General features: G+C 36.8%; 1 protein-coding gene across 2 annotated transcripts in view; it reads right to left on the bottom strand.

The window, feature by feature from the left end:
• Positions 1–269: 269 nt before the first annotated feature.
• MRPL3 (mitochondrial ribosomal protein L3) overlaps positions 270–16,392 on the bottom strand; it is a 40,275-nt gene continuing 24,152 nt past the window's right edge. For both annotated transcript variants that reach the window (XM_029940294.1, XM_029940295.1), the window contains 4 exons: positions 14,433–14,541; positions 9,207–9,284; positions 5,862–5,939; positions 270–1,399 (listed from right to left, as the gene is read on the bottom strand). In XM_029940294.1, coding sequence (XP_029796154.1) covers positions 1,247–1,399; positions 5,862–5,939; positions 9,207–9,284; positions 14,433–14,541 — 418 coding nt within the window. In that variant the 3' untranslated portion in view covers positions 270–1,246. The remainder of the gene's footprint in view (positions 1,400–5,861; positions 5,940–9,206; positions 9,285–14,432; positions 14,542–16,392) is intronic.

Below are 16,392 nucleotides of genomic sequence, written 5' to 3'. Positions count from 1 at the left end.
GGCTTGAACTCACAAACCAGGAGATCATGACCTGAGCTGAAACCAAGAGTCCTATACTTAACCAATGGAGCTGCCCAGGCGCCCCAACTATTTTATTGTATGGATTTGCTATCAATTGCAACAAATCTTACTGGAGTTTGATGAAGAATAAATGAAAACTTTATAAAAGATGTGACTACATTTGGATCTTTAAAAAGGTAGACTACAATCAAGAATGAGAGAAATGTAATATAAGCAAAAATAAAAAGTTGGACCATTCAAATACAAACTGATTAGTTATCAGGATTTATACGGTGATCTAGCAGTATGATTAATGTTTCTTGGGATGCCATCTGAATGAAGTCTGAGAAAACATCGAGTTAAAAGTTAGATTCTGTGGGTCCTCAGGAATCTGGTTCAGAGGAAATCAGTAGTTCAATAAGGACTACTTACACTTGCATTGTTAAGCTTGATTATTGGACATAATGTAGCCATTAGTAAACACATTTTAATTTCATACAATGAAAAATACCCAAGAATTAATATTTTTAAAAATAGATGATTAATAAGTTTGTTGAATGTACAACCCTAGGCCATTTCAAATCCTTCTGGGAAAGTGAGGAAAAATGATTAAACTATAGTTTAATGATTAATTTATAGCTGAGTGATCAAACTAAAAAGCATTCCTCCCAAGAGATAAGTAAACAGGATCCATAATTTATGATTTTATTGTTTTTCCTTTGTCAGGCCTTTATGACATATATCTGTAATTTAAATAAAAATCTTACTTCCTTTTTCTGTTTAGTGAAGAATGATAAAAATGAATTTTAGGAAATGTTTTCTTTTTCTGAATAGGTTACACCATAATTCCCAAACGGTTTGTCACTGTTCCACAATCACCCCTTCAGAAAGACAGAAATATCTTTACCAAAAGAAGTTAAATTCATAAGCATCTTAAGGTAACTAGAGATATATGTAGTGAAAAAAGAATGAAGCTCACAAATTACAAAATATTTGGCTCATATGCAAACTGCCAATCCGTCTACATTTGGCATATCCAATCTACTTAACTGATTTATTTAATGTAATTTTTTAAAACAAAATTTAGTTTGGGGGATGGATGACGTATAGTTATGGCCTTCACAAAGATGCCCTACCACAAAGAGCGGTATTGTGATTAAGAAAGGAAAACAGATTTCCTGGTTGTATAGTGCTCTGGCTCAGCAAAGCTCATAAAATACAAAACGTTCTGCCATGTCCACTGAGGTTAGGCAAACGTAACAGACGGTGCGCTGGGCTGAAACACATTTTCATCATACAAATCTTCTGGTAGTTCTTCTTCATCTCCGTCAGGAAAATATGTAGGGAATGGTAGATTTTTACAGAAGTCCTTATATGCAGGCAGTTTAGAATCCCTGATCTGGAAGGAAGGAGACAAAGATCTTACTAATAAGTACTACAAGTTAAAGTTACTTAAAGATAGTATGTTTCAATTATTAACAAAGAGTATCTATTCCTACATTTTCTAATGTGAATAACAACTGTTACATAAAGTAAAAGGAACTCAATGTATTCTTTTTATTTCAATAAAATTAATCCAATGACAGAAATACAACCTTCCTCTCAAGTTAGTCATCTACCTTCTAAATTTCTCTGATAATTAACTTATATCTTATCCATAACTTAAAAATCTCTAGAACTCCCAAATGGATAAATTATATTTTAAAGTATATTTTATATATTTACATATTATAAATAAAATATATTATGTATATTTATATATTTAAAGTATATTTTAAAATTACTACTTAGATTATCAATTATATCCAAACTATGTACCTAAAAGTTATTACCATCTACTTAATTATTGATCTTATTTTATTATCTATTATCTATTTTTATTATTTTATTCTCTATCAAAGCCTTTTTTTTTTAATGCTTTATTTATTTTTGAGAAAGAGAGAAACAGAGCATGAGCGGGGAAGGGTTAGAGAGAGGGAGACACAGAATCTGAAGCAGGCTCCAGGCTCTGAGCTGTCAGCACAGAGCCTGACGTGGGGATTGAACTCACAAACTGTGAGATCATGACCTGAGCTGAAGTTGGCTATCGTAGATTTTTTTGAGTTGAGGTTTTAAAAAAAAATTTACCTAGTATTTTTATTAGTCTTACATCAAAGGGCACAAAACCAAAAATAACCAAGTTTTATTAAGGAAATAAGCTTATATTTAACATGTACCATTACCATTGAGAAAAGAAAGACAAAATAGTAATTAGTAATAAACAATAATAATCATTCCACAAGTACTTACCCTAGTTATATTAACTCTTTATAATCCAAAAATATTCTAATTAAGCTGTGAATTCATAAATCAAGAAATAGCTCAGATACTGATATGATCTAAAATGTTGGGTTTTATTTTTGGAAAACATTACTGGTTCTTTAAAGCTCTGAGTCATTCTACAGCTTTCATTCAGTGAGAAATTTAAAAAAATTACATGTAATTATACACACAGAGTAAAATACGGCATAATCATTTTGGCAATAAGAAACGAATAATTTGGTTGAAATAAATACGCAGCTGCTAGAACAGCTATGTACAGAAAAACATCTATTTTAATCTCGCTCATTAAAATTGTTTCAAGAAATCTTCAGTTAGTTGCTCAGAAGAAAATAAACTCATTTAATTTTTTCTTTCCAAGTCACTAATCTTGGGTTGAACTTGAACTTGAGGGGGGAGGGGGAAAGTCATATTCTTACTAACTTGAACTGTGTCAGAATTTTGAATGGAGAATAAAACCCAAGCATATAAACAACCAAACCAACAACAGCAAAACTTACTGTGCTAATTTGATAACTGTGAAAATGTAGTCATAAATGATCTAAACAGCAAATTCTCAGTTGCTGTTTCACATTTTGACAGATCTATCATACTTGAGGAACATTTCAGACAAAAGCACTCCTTATACATTCTAACTATAAATGCTCTAGGACTATAATTCATTGATTTGGAACATGAATGACATTTTATTTAAATCTCGTCTTGTCGGCTCTAAAGCTGAGGGCCAGGAGCTTGCATCCCACCTTTAAGGAACAATGTGTAAGACTCTACAGTATGTAATTTTGTGCATTTAGTCTAACCTCTGGCTTTGTCATTTCCTCACTTTCACCAAAACTCCCTCAAGTCTCTGGCTCATTCTTTTTATATTTCTGTATATTGGCAAGCCACACACACAAAAACAAGAAATCTAGAATAAACTTAAATCATAAATTAGGACATAGGAATGAGCACACACAAATAATACTTAATATATACCACATAATGCTGGAAACAAGTTCTTTAGGCTTTTTTAATACATTTAGTGAATCTAAACAACAACAAAAATGCTCACACTAATTAAACAGGTTGGTCATCCCTAAGACGATCTTTACTAACTTTAGCATAAAAAACAGTTATCGGCAGCCCTGTACTCTGGGGATGGGGGGCCAAAGTTCATGTGGGAAGAGAGAATGTTGAAGAGGCTGCCTGTCCACTAGGAAGTGCCTCAACCTCCATGGGCAAGGGGGCTCTTTGTACTTGTTAAGGAATCACCTAGAAGGATAGAAAAAGTAGGATGACAGAAAAAATTTTCAAGAAGTGTATTACACTTTTGACACTTAAAACACAAGCCCACAAAACACTCCCCAAACACTCTTAATGTTTGTGACAGACATTTGTGTAAGGTTACAAAAGACTTGTTTAGACACTGTATTTCAAAGATTTTTTTTCAAGATGAACTCTTTTTTTAATCAAAATGTTTCTTGAAAATACATTCATTGGTGTGTTAATAGTTCAAAGTGGACTGGACATTCTTTGATGCTAGTTTCTTGAAACATACTTGGACTCCCTTCTGGAACTGCCTTTGGTATGCCTTCTGAATGTCTTCAGTAATGGCACACCATCGTCCATTAACAGTTGAGTTTTTGGAGGCAATTTTTTGTTTAAATAGGTGGAAGAGTAGTAAGTGTGGACTATAAACTGTTTCCAGCAACCAGTCAGAATATCACTGCACATATTATGCTTCTCCAAGACAGGTGACTTATACATCTATGCTGGTGTCAAGGGGAACGCTGAGGCGGACCTGAGAATGCACAGGGCAGGCAGGCTCAGCCGGGAAGCCAGTCTGGGACCGTGTGTGCAGCAACGGGGGGAGAGAAGGAAGGTCTGACAACACATAAAAATTCATCTGTTATGCAGGACGATTTTATTATGGAAAATAATTTAATTTCCCTCCTCTCTTTTATTAGGTTGTGATACTTTTAACATGCAATAAACCTGTAATGTGGAGGGATACATTTAATTATGAAGCCAAAATGTTATATAAGAAGGACAATGCCAACTTGTCAGCCTCAGTAACCTGTCATTGTTTATACAACTAGGTCATTTGGAGACTGGAAGTCTACTTAAACCTGAAAACATGCAGAGGAAAAAAAAAAGTACTTGTAAAAATTTCTAAGATATATTTTTTCTTTAAGAAAAAGGAGATTAACTCAGCCAAAAAATGAACTCCAGAAAAATGAACTTTAATTACTATAAGATTAAAACAAGTGTTATTTATACTTTATGCTAGTAATGGAATCTATTTTAAGAAATGAAAAGAAAACAAAGACCCAACGTGAAAAATCTGAGGTTTAAGTTTCAATCTATTTTTGTTGTTAATGTTGGAAAATTAAATCCTAGGCAGAATATTTATTTTCTATTTTATTTGATAGAAATATGTCTGTGAGAGTGCAATAGTTGTTTTTCAAATTTATCCTATACAAATTTTTCTTCTTTTACTCTGTTTTTGAACATAAATATCAATCTGAATATTTTTAAAACAGAGCAATGCTAGTAACTACCTGTCTTTAAAAAAAAAAAAGTTTTGGGGCGCCTGGGTGGCTCAGTCGGTTGGGCGTCCGGCTTTGGCTCAGGTCATGATTTCACATTTCGTGAGTTCAAGCCCCGCGTTGGGCTCTGTGCTGACAGCTAGCTCAGAGCCTGGAACCTGCTTCAGATTCTGTGTCTCCATCTCTCTTTGACCTTCCCTTGCTCACACTGTCTCTCTCTGTCTCTCAAAAATAAATAAAAGACATTAAAAAAAAACAATTAAAAAAAAAAAGTTTTATTTATTTTTTTTAGTAATCTCTCCACCCAACGCGGGGCTCAAATTCACAATCCCAACATCAAGATTCCCATGATCTTCTAACTGAGCCAGGCAAGTACCACTATCCCACCTGTCTTGTTGACTCTCTCACTGAATTGCCATTTCACGTATTTTCAGTTCCTGTGTCAAAGTATTTTTTAAAAAATTAAAACTTTTCTTTTTTTGGAAGGATATTGATATTTTGGCAACAGTTATCCTAATATTCTTTTTGTATTTCTTGTCTTATTTTAAATGTTTATTTATTTATTTTTGAGAGCAAGAGCACAAGCAGAAGAGGGACAGAGAGAGAGGAGACACAGAATCTGAAGCAGGCTTCAGGCTCAGGGCTGTCAGCACAGAGCCTGACACGGGGCTCAAACTCACCAATTGTGAGATCATGACCTGAGCTAAAGTCGGACGCTCAATCGACTGAGCCACCCAGGCACCCCACCTTTTTGCATTACTGAAGAGCCTCTATTTATTGGTCCTACTCTTCTCATGGGTTCATGTATTTATGATTATAGGTTACAGGCATTTTGTACAGTTTTTCCAGTCAGGTACTAGTGAAAAGTGGCAAAAAATTTAATTTAGCAGAGATTATGGAAAAATAGCCACTTATTTTCAAGCCACATTTATGGATCAAAGGAGAATTTACTGCACATATTCAGTTATCCAAATAATGGAAAATAAAGAGTTTACATACATTTTACATACATACCTTTACTAAGCAATTTTTATGTCCAGGTACAGAGCCATTTACATAGATTATATTGTGCTTTGTGTTTATTCTCCACACCTAAAGTAAGAAATGAAATCAAATTTTAAGAGATAAAGATTTGAGAATTTACTTATATTAAAACAGGCAAAATGTTACTAAAATCTGAGTCTATAAGTAGCCTATAAAGTAATCATCATATTAGCACTTTATAATGTTGAATGAGAAAGGGAAAAATTCAAATCCTACGGATGACTTGTAACATCAGAGTCTAACACATATGTGTTATGAAAGTGGTAGCAGCAATTCCTATCAAAATAACACCAGCATTCTTCACAGAGCTAGAGTTAACAATCCTAAAATTTGTATGGAACCAGAAAAGATCCCGAATAGCCAAAGCAATCTTGAAAAAAAAAAACCAAGGCTGGAGGCATCACAATCCCAGACTTCAGGCTGTATTACAAAGCTGTCATCATCCAGACAGTAGGGCACTGGCACAAAAACAGACACTCAGATCGATGGGACAGAAATGGACCCACATGCCTATGGCCAACTAATCTTTGACAAAGCAGGAAAGAATGTCCAATGGAATAAAGACAGTCTCCTCCCCAAATAGTGCAAGGAAAAGTGGACAGCGACATGCAGAAAAATGAACCTGGACCATGTTCTTACACCATACACAAAAATAAACTCAAAGCAAGCAAAAACCTTTGACCTTTGCTGTAGCAACTTCTTACTCAATATGTCTCTGGAGGCAAAGGAAACGTAAACAAAAATGAACTACAGGGACCTCATCAAAATAAAAAGCTTCTGCACAGTGAAGAAAGTAATCAGCAAAACTAATACGCAACTGACAGAACGGGAAATGACATATCAGATAAAGGGTTAGTATCCAAAATCTATAAAGAGCTTACCAAACTCAACCCAAAAAACAAATAATCCAGTGAAGAAATGGGCAGAAGACATGAATAGACACTTTTCCAAAGAAGACATCCAGATGGCCAACAGATGCATGCAAAGATGCTCAACATTACTCATGATCAGGAAAATACAAATCAAAACCACAATGAGATACCACCTCACGCCTATCAGAATGGCTAAAATTAACACCATAGGAAACAACAGATGTTGGCAAGGATGTGGAGAAAGGGGAACTCTCTTTCAACCCTGGCGATCAATGGGGTGACAGATGTCGCAGCCAGATCGCCCTCATATCCAAGGGGAACTCTCTTTCAGTGTCGATGAGAATGCAAACTGGTAAAGCCACTCTGGAAAACAGTACGGAGGTTCCTCAAAAAGTTAAATAGAACAACACTATGACCCTACTGCTAGGTATTTATTCAAAGGATACAAACATACAGATTTGAAGAGGTACATGCACGCCAATGTTTATAGCAGTAAAACTGACAATAGCCAAACTATGGAACAAGCCCAAATGTCCACTGACTGATGAATAAAGATGTGTTGTGTACACACACACACACACACACTCTGGAATATTAGGAATATTACTCAGCCATCAAAAAGAATGAGTGTCGCTATTTGCAATGACGTGGATGGAGCTAGAGTATATCATGCTGAGTGAAGTCAGTCAGAGAAAGACCAATACCAAGTGATTTCACTCATATATGAAATTTAAGAAACAAAACAGATGAACACATGGGGGGAAGAAAAAAAGGAGAGGGAAATAAATCACAAGAGACTCTAAAGACAGAGAACAAACTGAGGGAAGGAGGGAAGCAGGTGGGAGATGGGCCACATGGGTGATGGGTAGGAAGGAGGGCACTTGGGATGAGCACTGGGTACTGTAAGTAAGTGATGGATCACTGAATTCTACTCCCGAAATCAATATTGCTCTGTATGTTAACTAACTAGAATTTAAATAAAAATTTGAAAATAAAACAAAATGAAAATGAATGAATGAATGTACATATGTGACTGAACAACCAAGACTGCTTGGATATCTCAATGGACTATGCTGGCATCATTAAGAAGTGAAAATTCAATTTTATTTTATTTTAATCTCATACTAGCCTCCTGCAACTAGAAACTAGGGAAGCCAAGACCTCTCTGGGTCTAATTTTCAAAATAAGTGTGCTGAGCAGATGGCTCTCATATGGATGGCCTTTCATGTGAAAAAAAATGTTCACAATGGGAGAGAATGGTCAAGAAATGGTAGTGAAAGAACAAAGCATGTGGGGCAAAAGTCAAGTCTGACATAGCTCACAGTTAATAAATACCCCCCAACACCCACACCCACCCACCCACACACACACACACACACACACACACACACACACACTACCCACCACAGATACAAACAGGTGATCTCTCACAGATGTAAAAATAACAGAAGGGGAAAAGAATCATTGGAGCTCCTGGAGGGCTCAGTTGGTTAAGTGTCTGGCTCTTGATTTCAGCTCAGGTCATGATCACATGTTTGGTTTGTGGGAATGAGCCCTGCATTGGGCTCTACTGCTTGGGATTCTCTCTCCCTCTCTCTCTGCCCCTCCCCTGCTCATGCAAGCTCTCAAAATAAATTTAAAAAAGGGGGGAAGGGGAAACAAACCTTCAGATTTAATTACATAAAATTTAAGAAACTCTGCTGGTCAAAATTTATAAATAAATAAAATATATCTAGAATAGAGGCTGGAAGAACATGAACCAAAATGTTACCTTCGGGTACTGTTTTTATGAATAGCTATTTTCTTCTTTGTACTTTCTATACTTGAAACATATAACATACATACAGAAACGTTAGTTATTTGTCAAATTTCTCAAATTAGTGGGGACTGAATTTAAGTTCCCCCCTTTAAAGATACATCGTTTTATAAAGAAGGATGCACCACAATCCTTTTTTTAGTACTATCTTTCCCTCCGGTGTTGACGGTCTCCCTCTCTCCTCCTCCTCCTCTACATCCACATCTATCCACCCACACATTTGACATATAATCCAAAATAACCTGGCTCGTAATCCCACCTTCCTCTGTGCTTACGTAATGGCACAGCAGCATACACATGTAGGGAGCTTTTGTCCGTCAGTTGATAAGAAGACAGTATTCTACACAACGCTCTGAATATGACTTTTGTTCACACACTGTCTTCTTGTGGAAATCTTCCAGGTCAAATAGATGACTTTTTCCTTTTATGACTGCACATTCCATAGCTTAGGTGTTAGACGAACACACTACCATGACTATGGCCACCCACACACACACACCCACACCCACACCCACACACACACACACAGTATCAGAACGATTCTACACAGACACACATGCAGAACGTCCTCTGGTGCCTTTACATTCAGGCATTAATTCCCAAAAGAGAGCCACCTCAGAAACTTACTTTTAGTCCGTATTCTGTCCTATCTTTGTTTCCCATTTGTCCAGGCATTTTAGTTCCAGGCCAGACTCTGGCAACATCCTACACAAGAAAACCAAAATTAGCACTTTTAAGTACTCTCAATTTCAAATAGCACGGATCAAACCGAAATGCAAACTGAGACAGGAGTTATTAAAATGTTGTACTTTTTCCTCATTCTGCTAGGCCCCAGTAAGCAACTAAATATGGATTTATACATATTTACCCCCAAGGATTTCCTTTCTAAATTAGATTAAAGCAACAAAAGACGCACAGACTAAGAAACAGATGTAGGAGAAAAAAACCTCAGGAACGAAGAGTTCCTGTGCTAACAGTGGCTGAGAAGCAGAGAAGAAAAATTACAGGACATAAACATACATCACACCACCATTCAAAGAAAAGACTTGACTGCCTGGTCTGTGTTCATTACTCTTCTGCATTAACGGACATAATGGACTCCATCCACACCACCGTTGCTGGAATGGTTCTATCCCCCATGCTTGCTTTTGATGTTGCTTTCCTTCCCCACAATGATTAAAGGACAGAGTTAGTTATCAGAATATTGAGTTTGTTTGTCCAGTACTGGTTGTCTCTGATTCATATAAATCAAACAGCTTCACACAGTCTCTGATTCTGGCTTTGATAATGGATAATACTACATCTAAAGAAGCAAATTTGAATTACATCTCAAATGGGAAAGCTTCTCATGACACATAAATTCTTGGAATATAAACACTTCGGTGTCACTACTCTGATATTAATGAGCCAAACTCCGAGTAGAAGTAGCTCACCATAGCATTGAGTTGGTTGGTTACTATGTAACCAACACAGATTAAAGACAATTCTGCATGTTACAGAACGAATATCACTCTTATTCTTTCTACAAACACACTCAGTAATAGGCACACCTTGCTTAACATTACTTTACTAAAAAAGGACTCCACCCTCCATGATTAAGTTTACATTCTCATTAAAAGTACACCCACTCAGGATTACACAGGTATTTACCAGCTAATCTTGAATGGCAGTATTTACAAAGACTGAACAGTGCATTTTATGACAACTAATAGGAGTCATAAAAAACGGTTCATGACAATTAACTAATGAGTTATAATAGGTTCTTTTACATGCCATTTTAATTGTGTGTGTGTGTGTGTGTGTGTGTGTGTGTGTGGGTGAAATAGAGAATTTTTTTCAAAGAGCTAGGGGTGCCTCAGTGGCTTAGTCGGTTAAGCATCTGACTCTTGATATAGACTCAGGTCATGATCTCATGGTTGTGAGATCAAGCCCCATGTAAGGCTCCATGCTGAGTGTGGAGCCTCCTTGGGATTCTAGCTCTCCCTCTCTCTGTCCCTCCCCTGCTCATGCTCTCAGCAAATAAATAAACATTAAAAACAATAAAAGATTTATTGGAGTATAATTCACATACCACACATTTTACTTTTTGAAGCATACAATTTAAATTTAAAAAATTTTTTTCATTTCTTTTGAGAGAACACATGCATGTGAGTGGGAGAGAGGCAGAGAGAGAGAGAGAGAATCCTAGGCATGCTATCCCAACATGGGGCTCAATCCTACAATCTGAACCGAAATAGAGTCAGATGCTTAACCAACTGAGCCACCCAGACACCCCTAAAGTATACAATTCAAAGATGTGAGGGGCGCCTGGGTGGCTCAGTCGGTTAGGCGACCAGCTTCGGCTCAGGTCATGATCTCGTGGTTCGCAGGTCTGAGCCCCGCATCGGGCTCTGTGCTGACAGCTCGGAGCCTGGAGCCTACAGCCGGCTTTGGATTCTGTCTTTCTCTCTCCACTCCTGCTCTGTCACTCTCTCTCAAAATTAAGTAAACATAAAAAAAAAGATTTGAATATGCAGAGAATTGTGTATTACCATAAACAATTTTAGAACATTTTCATTCAATCTAAAACAGATATTCCAAACCCAATAGCGGTCACTCCATCCAACACCCCCCCCGCCCAGCCCTGTGCAGCCACTAATCTACCTTCATCTCCACAGATATGCCTATGATGGACGTTTCATGTTAATGGAATCATACAGTTTGTAGTCTGTGACTGGTTTCTTTGACTTAGCATGTTTTCAAGGTGCGTCCATGTTGCAGCATGTATCAGTACTTCATTCCACTTTACTGCTAAGTAATATTGTATAAATAGACTACATTTTAATTACTTACTCATCAACTGATGAACATCTGAGTTATTTCTCTTTTCTGGGAATTATGATTAATGTGCCATGAATATTCACTCCCAAGTGTTTTGTGCCTGCTTTCATTTCTTTTGGGCACACACCTAGAAGTGGAATTGCTGGGCCATATGGTAACTTTATACTTTTTAGCAACCGCCAAGCTTTTCCAAAGCAGTTCTTATCATTTCTACATGCCTATCAACAATGTATGAGGATTTCAATTTTTCTGCATCCTTGCCAACATCTGTTTTTATCTATCTTTTTAGTTATAGTTATTCCAGTGTGTGTGAAGTGGTATCGTACTAGGTTTTGATCTGCATTTCCTTCCTGGCTAAAGATGTTAAGCATTTTTTCATATGCTTTTTGGCCATTTGCAGGTCTTCTTTGGAAAAATATTCAAATCCTTTGGATGGAATTGGGTTATCTTTTTACTACTTAATTATAAGTTCTTTCTGTATTTTGGATTATACATTTTAGCAGATACATGACTTACAAATATTCTCTTCCATTCTGTCTGTGAGCTGCCTTTTCATTTTCTCAACTGTATTATTTGCAACACAAAAGTTTAAATTTTGATGAAGTCTATGTTGTCTGTATTTTCTTTTGCACTTGTTACTTTTGGCACCCTATCTAAGGCTTTGCCTAACTCAAGGTCATGAAGAGTTATTCCTATGTTTTCTTTAAAACTTTAATAGGTTAGCTCTAAAATTTATCTCTGGGATCTACTTAATTTTTATCATTTATTTTCATATAATGTATAATTGCATAATTTCATTTATAAAAAAGTTGCAAATTAACACCAAAACTGACACTCTTTACCTAAATTCACCAGTTGTTTATATGTTGCCCTATTTGCTTTACGTTCACTCTCTCTATATGCACATCTTCTCCTGTACTATCTAAAATCTGGTGGCAGATAGGATGCTCCTTTACCTGCAAGTATTTCAGTGGTAATTCTTATGAACAACAAAATTCTCTCATATAACCACAGTACAATTATCAAACTCAAAAAATTTACTATAGTGTCATTTAATCTGTAGTCTACATTCTAAATTTTGCCCCAATCATGTTCTTTACAGCTGCTTCTCAAGTCCAGGATCCACTTCAGAATTCCACACTGTAACTGGCTGTTAGGTCTCCTTAGTCTCCTTAAGTGCGGGGCAGCTCCGCAGCACTGTCCCTTCATGATCTTGAGGTTATCGAAGCCAATTATTTTGTAGATCATCACTCACTTTGGGTCTCATATTTCTCCATGATTAGAGTCACGCGATGCATTTTTGGCAGGAATCACCACAGAAGTGATAGATGATGTACTCTCTTCTCTGCTTTTTGTGCTCACTAGGTTAATCCACTCTAAGACTATCATCTCTTGCTCTGTAATTAACAGGAGTTTTAGGACTCTGTAAATAACTAGTTTCCCAATTTTCATCACTTGATTCAGCATCCACTGATAATTCCTGGCTGAATCATTTATTCCTACGATGGCTGTCAAAAGTGAAATTCTAACTTCATCACTCCTTTAACATTTATTTGCTAAGATTATACTGCAAGGAAAAAAACAGTCTCTTTTCTCCTAGTTATTTATTGACCTTTCCACTCACCTTATTTAGCTATATCAGTGTGAGTTCACCAACTATAGTTTTATTCCATGAATTCTGTCAGTTTTTATATCTTCAGATCAAACTGTCCCAAGTTCTCCAAGAGACAGCTGGCTGCTGTGTCCTTTTCATGTGCTGTCATTTTTAAAGCACTTCTTTCTTCCTTGTTGTTTTAATTTTTAAAGGAATTAATTTTTTTTCTTATGATGACAACTTTCAAGATCTATTCTCCTAGCAACTTCCAAATATGCATGACAACATTATTAACTATAGTCACCATGCTGTAGGTGATACTCTTTGCTTTCCTGAACAAGCTATTTTGGGGTTATCTTGCACTCTTCCTGCCCGATGCATGAAATTGACCATTTCTCCAATAAGCTCTAGTTCCTTTCCTTCCTTCCTTTCTTTTTTTTAATGTTTATTTATTCTTGAGAGAGAAAGTGAGCACAAACAGGAAAGTGGCAGAGACAGAGAGAGACACAGAATCTGAAGCAGGCTCCAGGCTCTGAACTGTCAGCACAGTCCCTGATGCAGGGCTTGAACCCATGAACCATGAGATCATGACCTGAGCTGAAGTCAGACACTTAACTGACTAAGCCACCCAGGCACCCCTCTAGTTCCTTTCAGTGGGGAATGATGTTTATAAGCCAAGATTTAGGTATGTTAACTGCTATAGAATATCTTTGCTTTTTGGTCCTTTCAGCAAAGAGAGCTAAGGAATAAATAAATACACACATACAAACATATCTATATCTACTTCTCTTATATATACATACGGTAAACATATACTGATATATACAATCTGAATTCAACACTATAGGGTTGGTTCTAATTTCCCTCCTTTTTATACCTAAGTATCCTTGTCTAGTAGTGAGACATTTGCTCCCATTATCAATATATTTACTTATCATATTCACTACTATAATTTACAGGAAATTATTTCAGGACACAAAATTCATTCTCCACTTTCTGTGCTTATTGTTCATTTCTCCATTTCTCCTCTACTACTTCTCTCTTGCATGATAGTATCCTTGACAATCTTCCCCACAGTCTCTGTTAAGGCAAAGATGAATCTGTGAAGGAACCAGCGGGGCAGATGGAGGGGCATTCTAACCCCTGGTTTCCTGCTGCAGACCTCAGAGCGTAGGATGGAAGACAGAGATGGAAATGAGCAAGAGGGCAGGAAAAGTACCAAGAACACTGGCTGTAAGTATGTGGGTTATTATGAAACGAATTAAGTCTAGTTCTGGAAAGTAAGTGAGGACAGGACTCATAAAAATGTGACAAGTACTATGACCCACCTGGAATCAGATTAAAATTATGTGACTTGATGCCAAGGACAGACTAGAGTACTGTATGTGCAGAAGCTGAACATTTAGCATTAAAAAGCGGATCACTCAAGTTATACTTACACCAGTTGAAATAGCTCCAGGTCTCCTGTGGGTTTTTGTTTGACCATGACTAGCAGGCTGGCCTTTAAATCCCCATCTTTTCATGACTCCTTGAAAACCTTTACCAATACTGAACAAGGCAGACATTAGAATTTACATAATAACAGAGCATAAAATATTCCCAACTCCGAATTTTCTTAATAGTACCTTAGAGTTTTAACGACATTGCTTATCTAAATAACTGGGAAAAGCTATGCAAGGAAACCCACAAATGAACATTTCTTTAACTACGTCCTGGTCTACATTCCTTCCTGGAGCTTCATTCCATATAAAATTATTAATTCACGGTTATGAGACAAGCTAAGCAGAGGTAGTTCTATCTGAACAGGGAGTTTTATTATCCTGTAAAACAACATAGTAAAAGTGGTAAATTTCTAGAACTTCCAAAGTACTCATGAGTCATGTCACAGGCAACCGTGAAGATCCCCACCTCCTGGTACTCATGCCCTCCTGTCATCACCTCCCCTGGAGTCTGGCTGCACCCAGGAACTCGTGTCTAAGGAATAAACTGTGGCAACACAATAAAAGGTCACTTCTGATATTAGGTTACAAAGAGACTGTGACTTTGTACTTGGCATACTCTGCCTGCTACGCTCTGGAGGAGGTCAACTGCCATTTCCTATAGAGTGTCAAGTGGTAAAGAGGTCACCAGCCAACACCTGGGGTCCTGAGGCTTGGCCAGGCCAGGTCAGCGAGCCTGGAAGGCAGTGCTCACGTTGAACCGAGATGACTGCAGCCTTGACCGGTGGCCTGGCTGCAGCCCTGTGAGAGGCCCTGAGCCCCAGGCCCTCAGCTAAGTTGTGCTGGGATTCCTGATCACAGACGCTGTGAGGTAATACACGTTTGTTGTTTTAAGCTGTTATGTTTTGGGGTGATGTGTTAGGTGGCAATAGATAATATAACACTAAATAAAACTATAATAATGCCCTAATGCTAGACAAGGTTTACTTTTATAAGATATCCAATGGATCTTGCTCTCAGGGCTTGAAGCTCACAGAGAAATAGAACCAAAGACTAGCAATTTCTTAAAAATCTAGTACTATTTTCAAATTCTGCTTAGTAGAGAAACATTCTGTGACGCAGGTAGAAAGTGGATAATACTAAGGTTCAAGCACTATTAAAGCTGTCTCTGTCAAATACATCAGTACAGAGATACAAGGAAAGGGCTAGAATGCATTGCAAGACTGTGCCAAACATATTTGTATACTCGTAAGATTTTTCGCCTTTCACTAGATAATATGTCAACATATTTTTAATGCTGTATTCCCTAACACTAACAAAGCTAAATATTATTAGACAGTGCATGTTTCAGGCCACTTACAAAATGGATCAAAAGCACAAGATTATAAAAACCATGTTATTTCCTCAAGGACTTTGCTAAGCATTTAACAATTATCAGAGTAATGGATTGAAGTAAGCCCATACAAACAATACTTTGTTTTAAGTAAGTCAAGAATTCAACATAGAAACAATATAAACTATGTGTAGAACCTAACAACTGAATATTATCAAATTGCAGGTCAAAAGTTACTTGTATAGGAATAATTTAAGTGTAGCTTACACCATTTTCTTCACATTAACCAAATGAACACATCACTGATGGTGTGCATATAATTCTGCTTTGCCTCAAAAACTCAAGATAACGCTTATTCCTGGTCAAAGAGCTAAAACAGTAACAACATATATTAAATGAAAAACCCACCATAACTTCTGCAAGTAGATTGTCATTTAAGAACAGAAACCATAATAATGAAATGTTTTCCTGAAATTTTGCAACTTAAATATTTCTAATTAATGCTGAATTTTAGAATATTTGAAAAATAAAAAGCTTGGCAACTTAAAAATAAAGAAGAAATACCTACAAAGTCATTTGAGCCTATGGCTACTATCTGGCAATAACACTTTAAGGGAAAAAGAAAGG

This window comes from Suricata suricatta, chromosome 5 (assembly GCF_006229205.1).
Source record: "Suricata suricatta isolate VVHF042 chromosome 5, meerkat_22Aug2017_6uvM2_HiC, whole genome shotgun sequence".
In the NCBI taxonomy this organism is placed as follows: domain Eukaryota; kingdom Metazoa; phylum Chordata; class Mammalia; order Carnivora; family Herpestidae; genus Suricata; species Suricata suricatta.
Note: the sequence above shows the minus strand (reverse complement) of the source record. Positions and strands in the feature narration are given on the sequence as shown.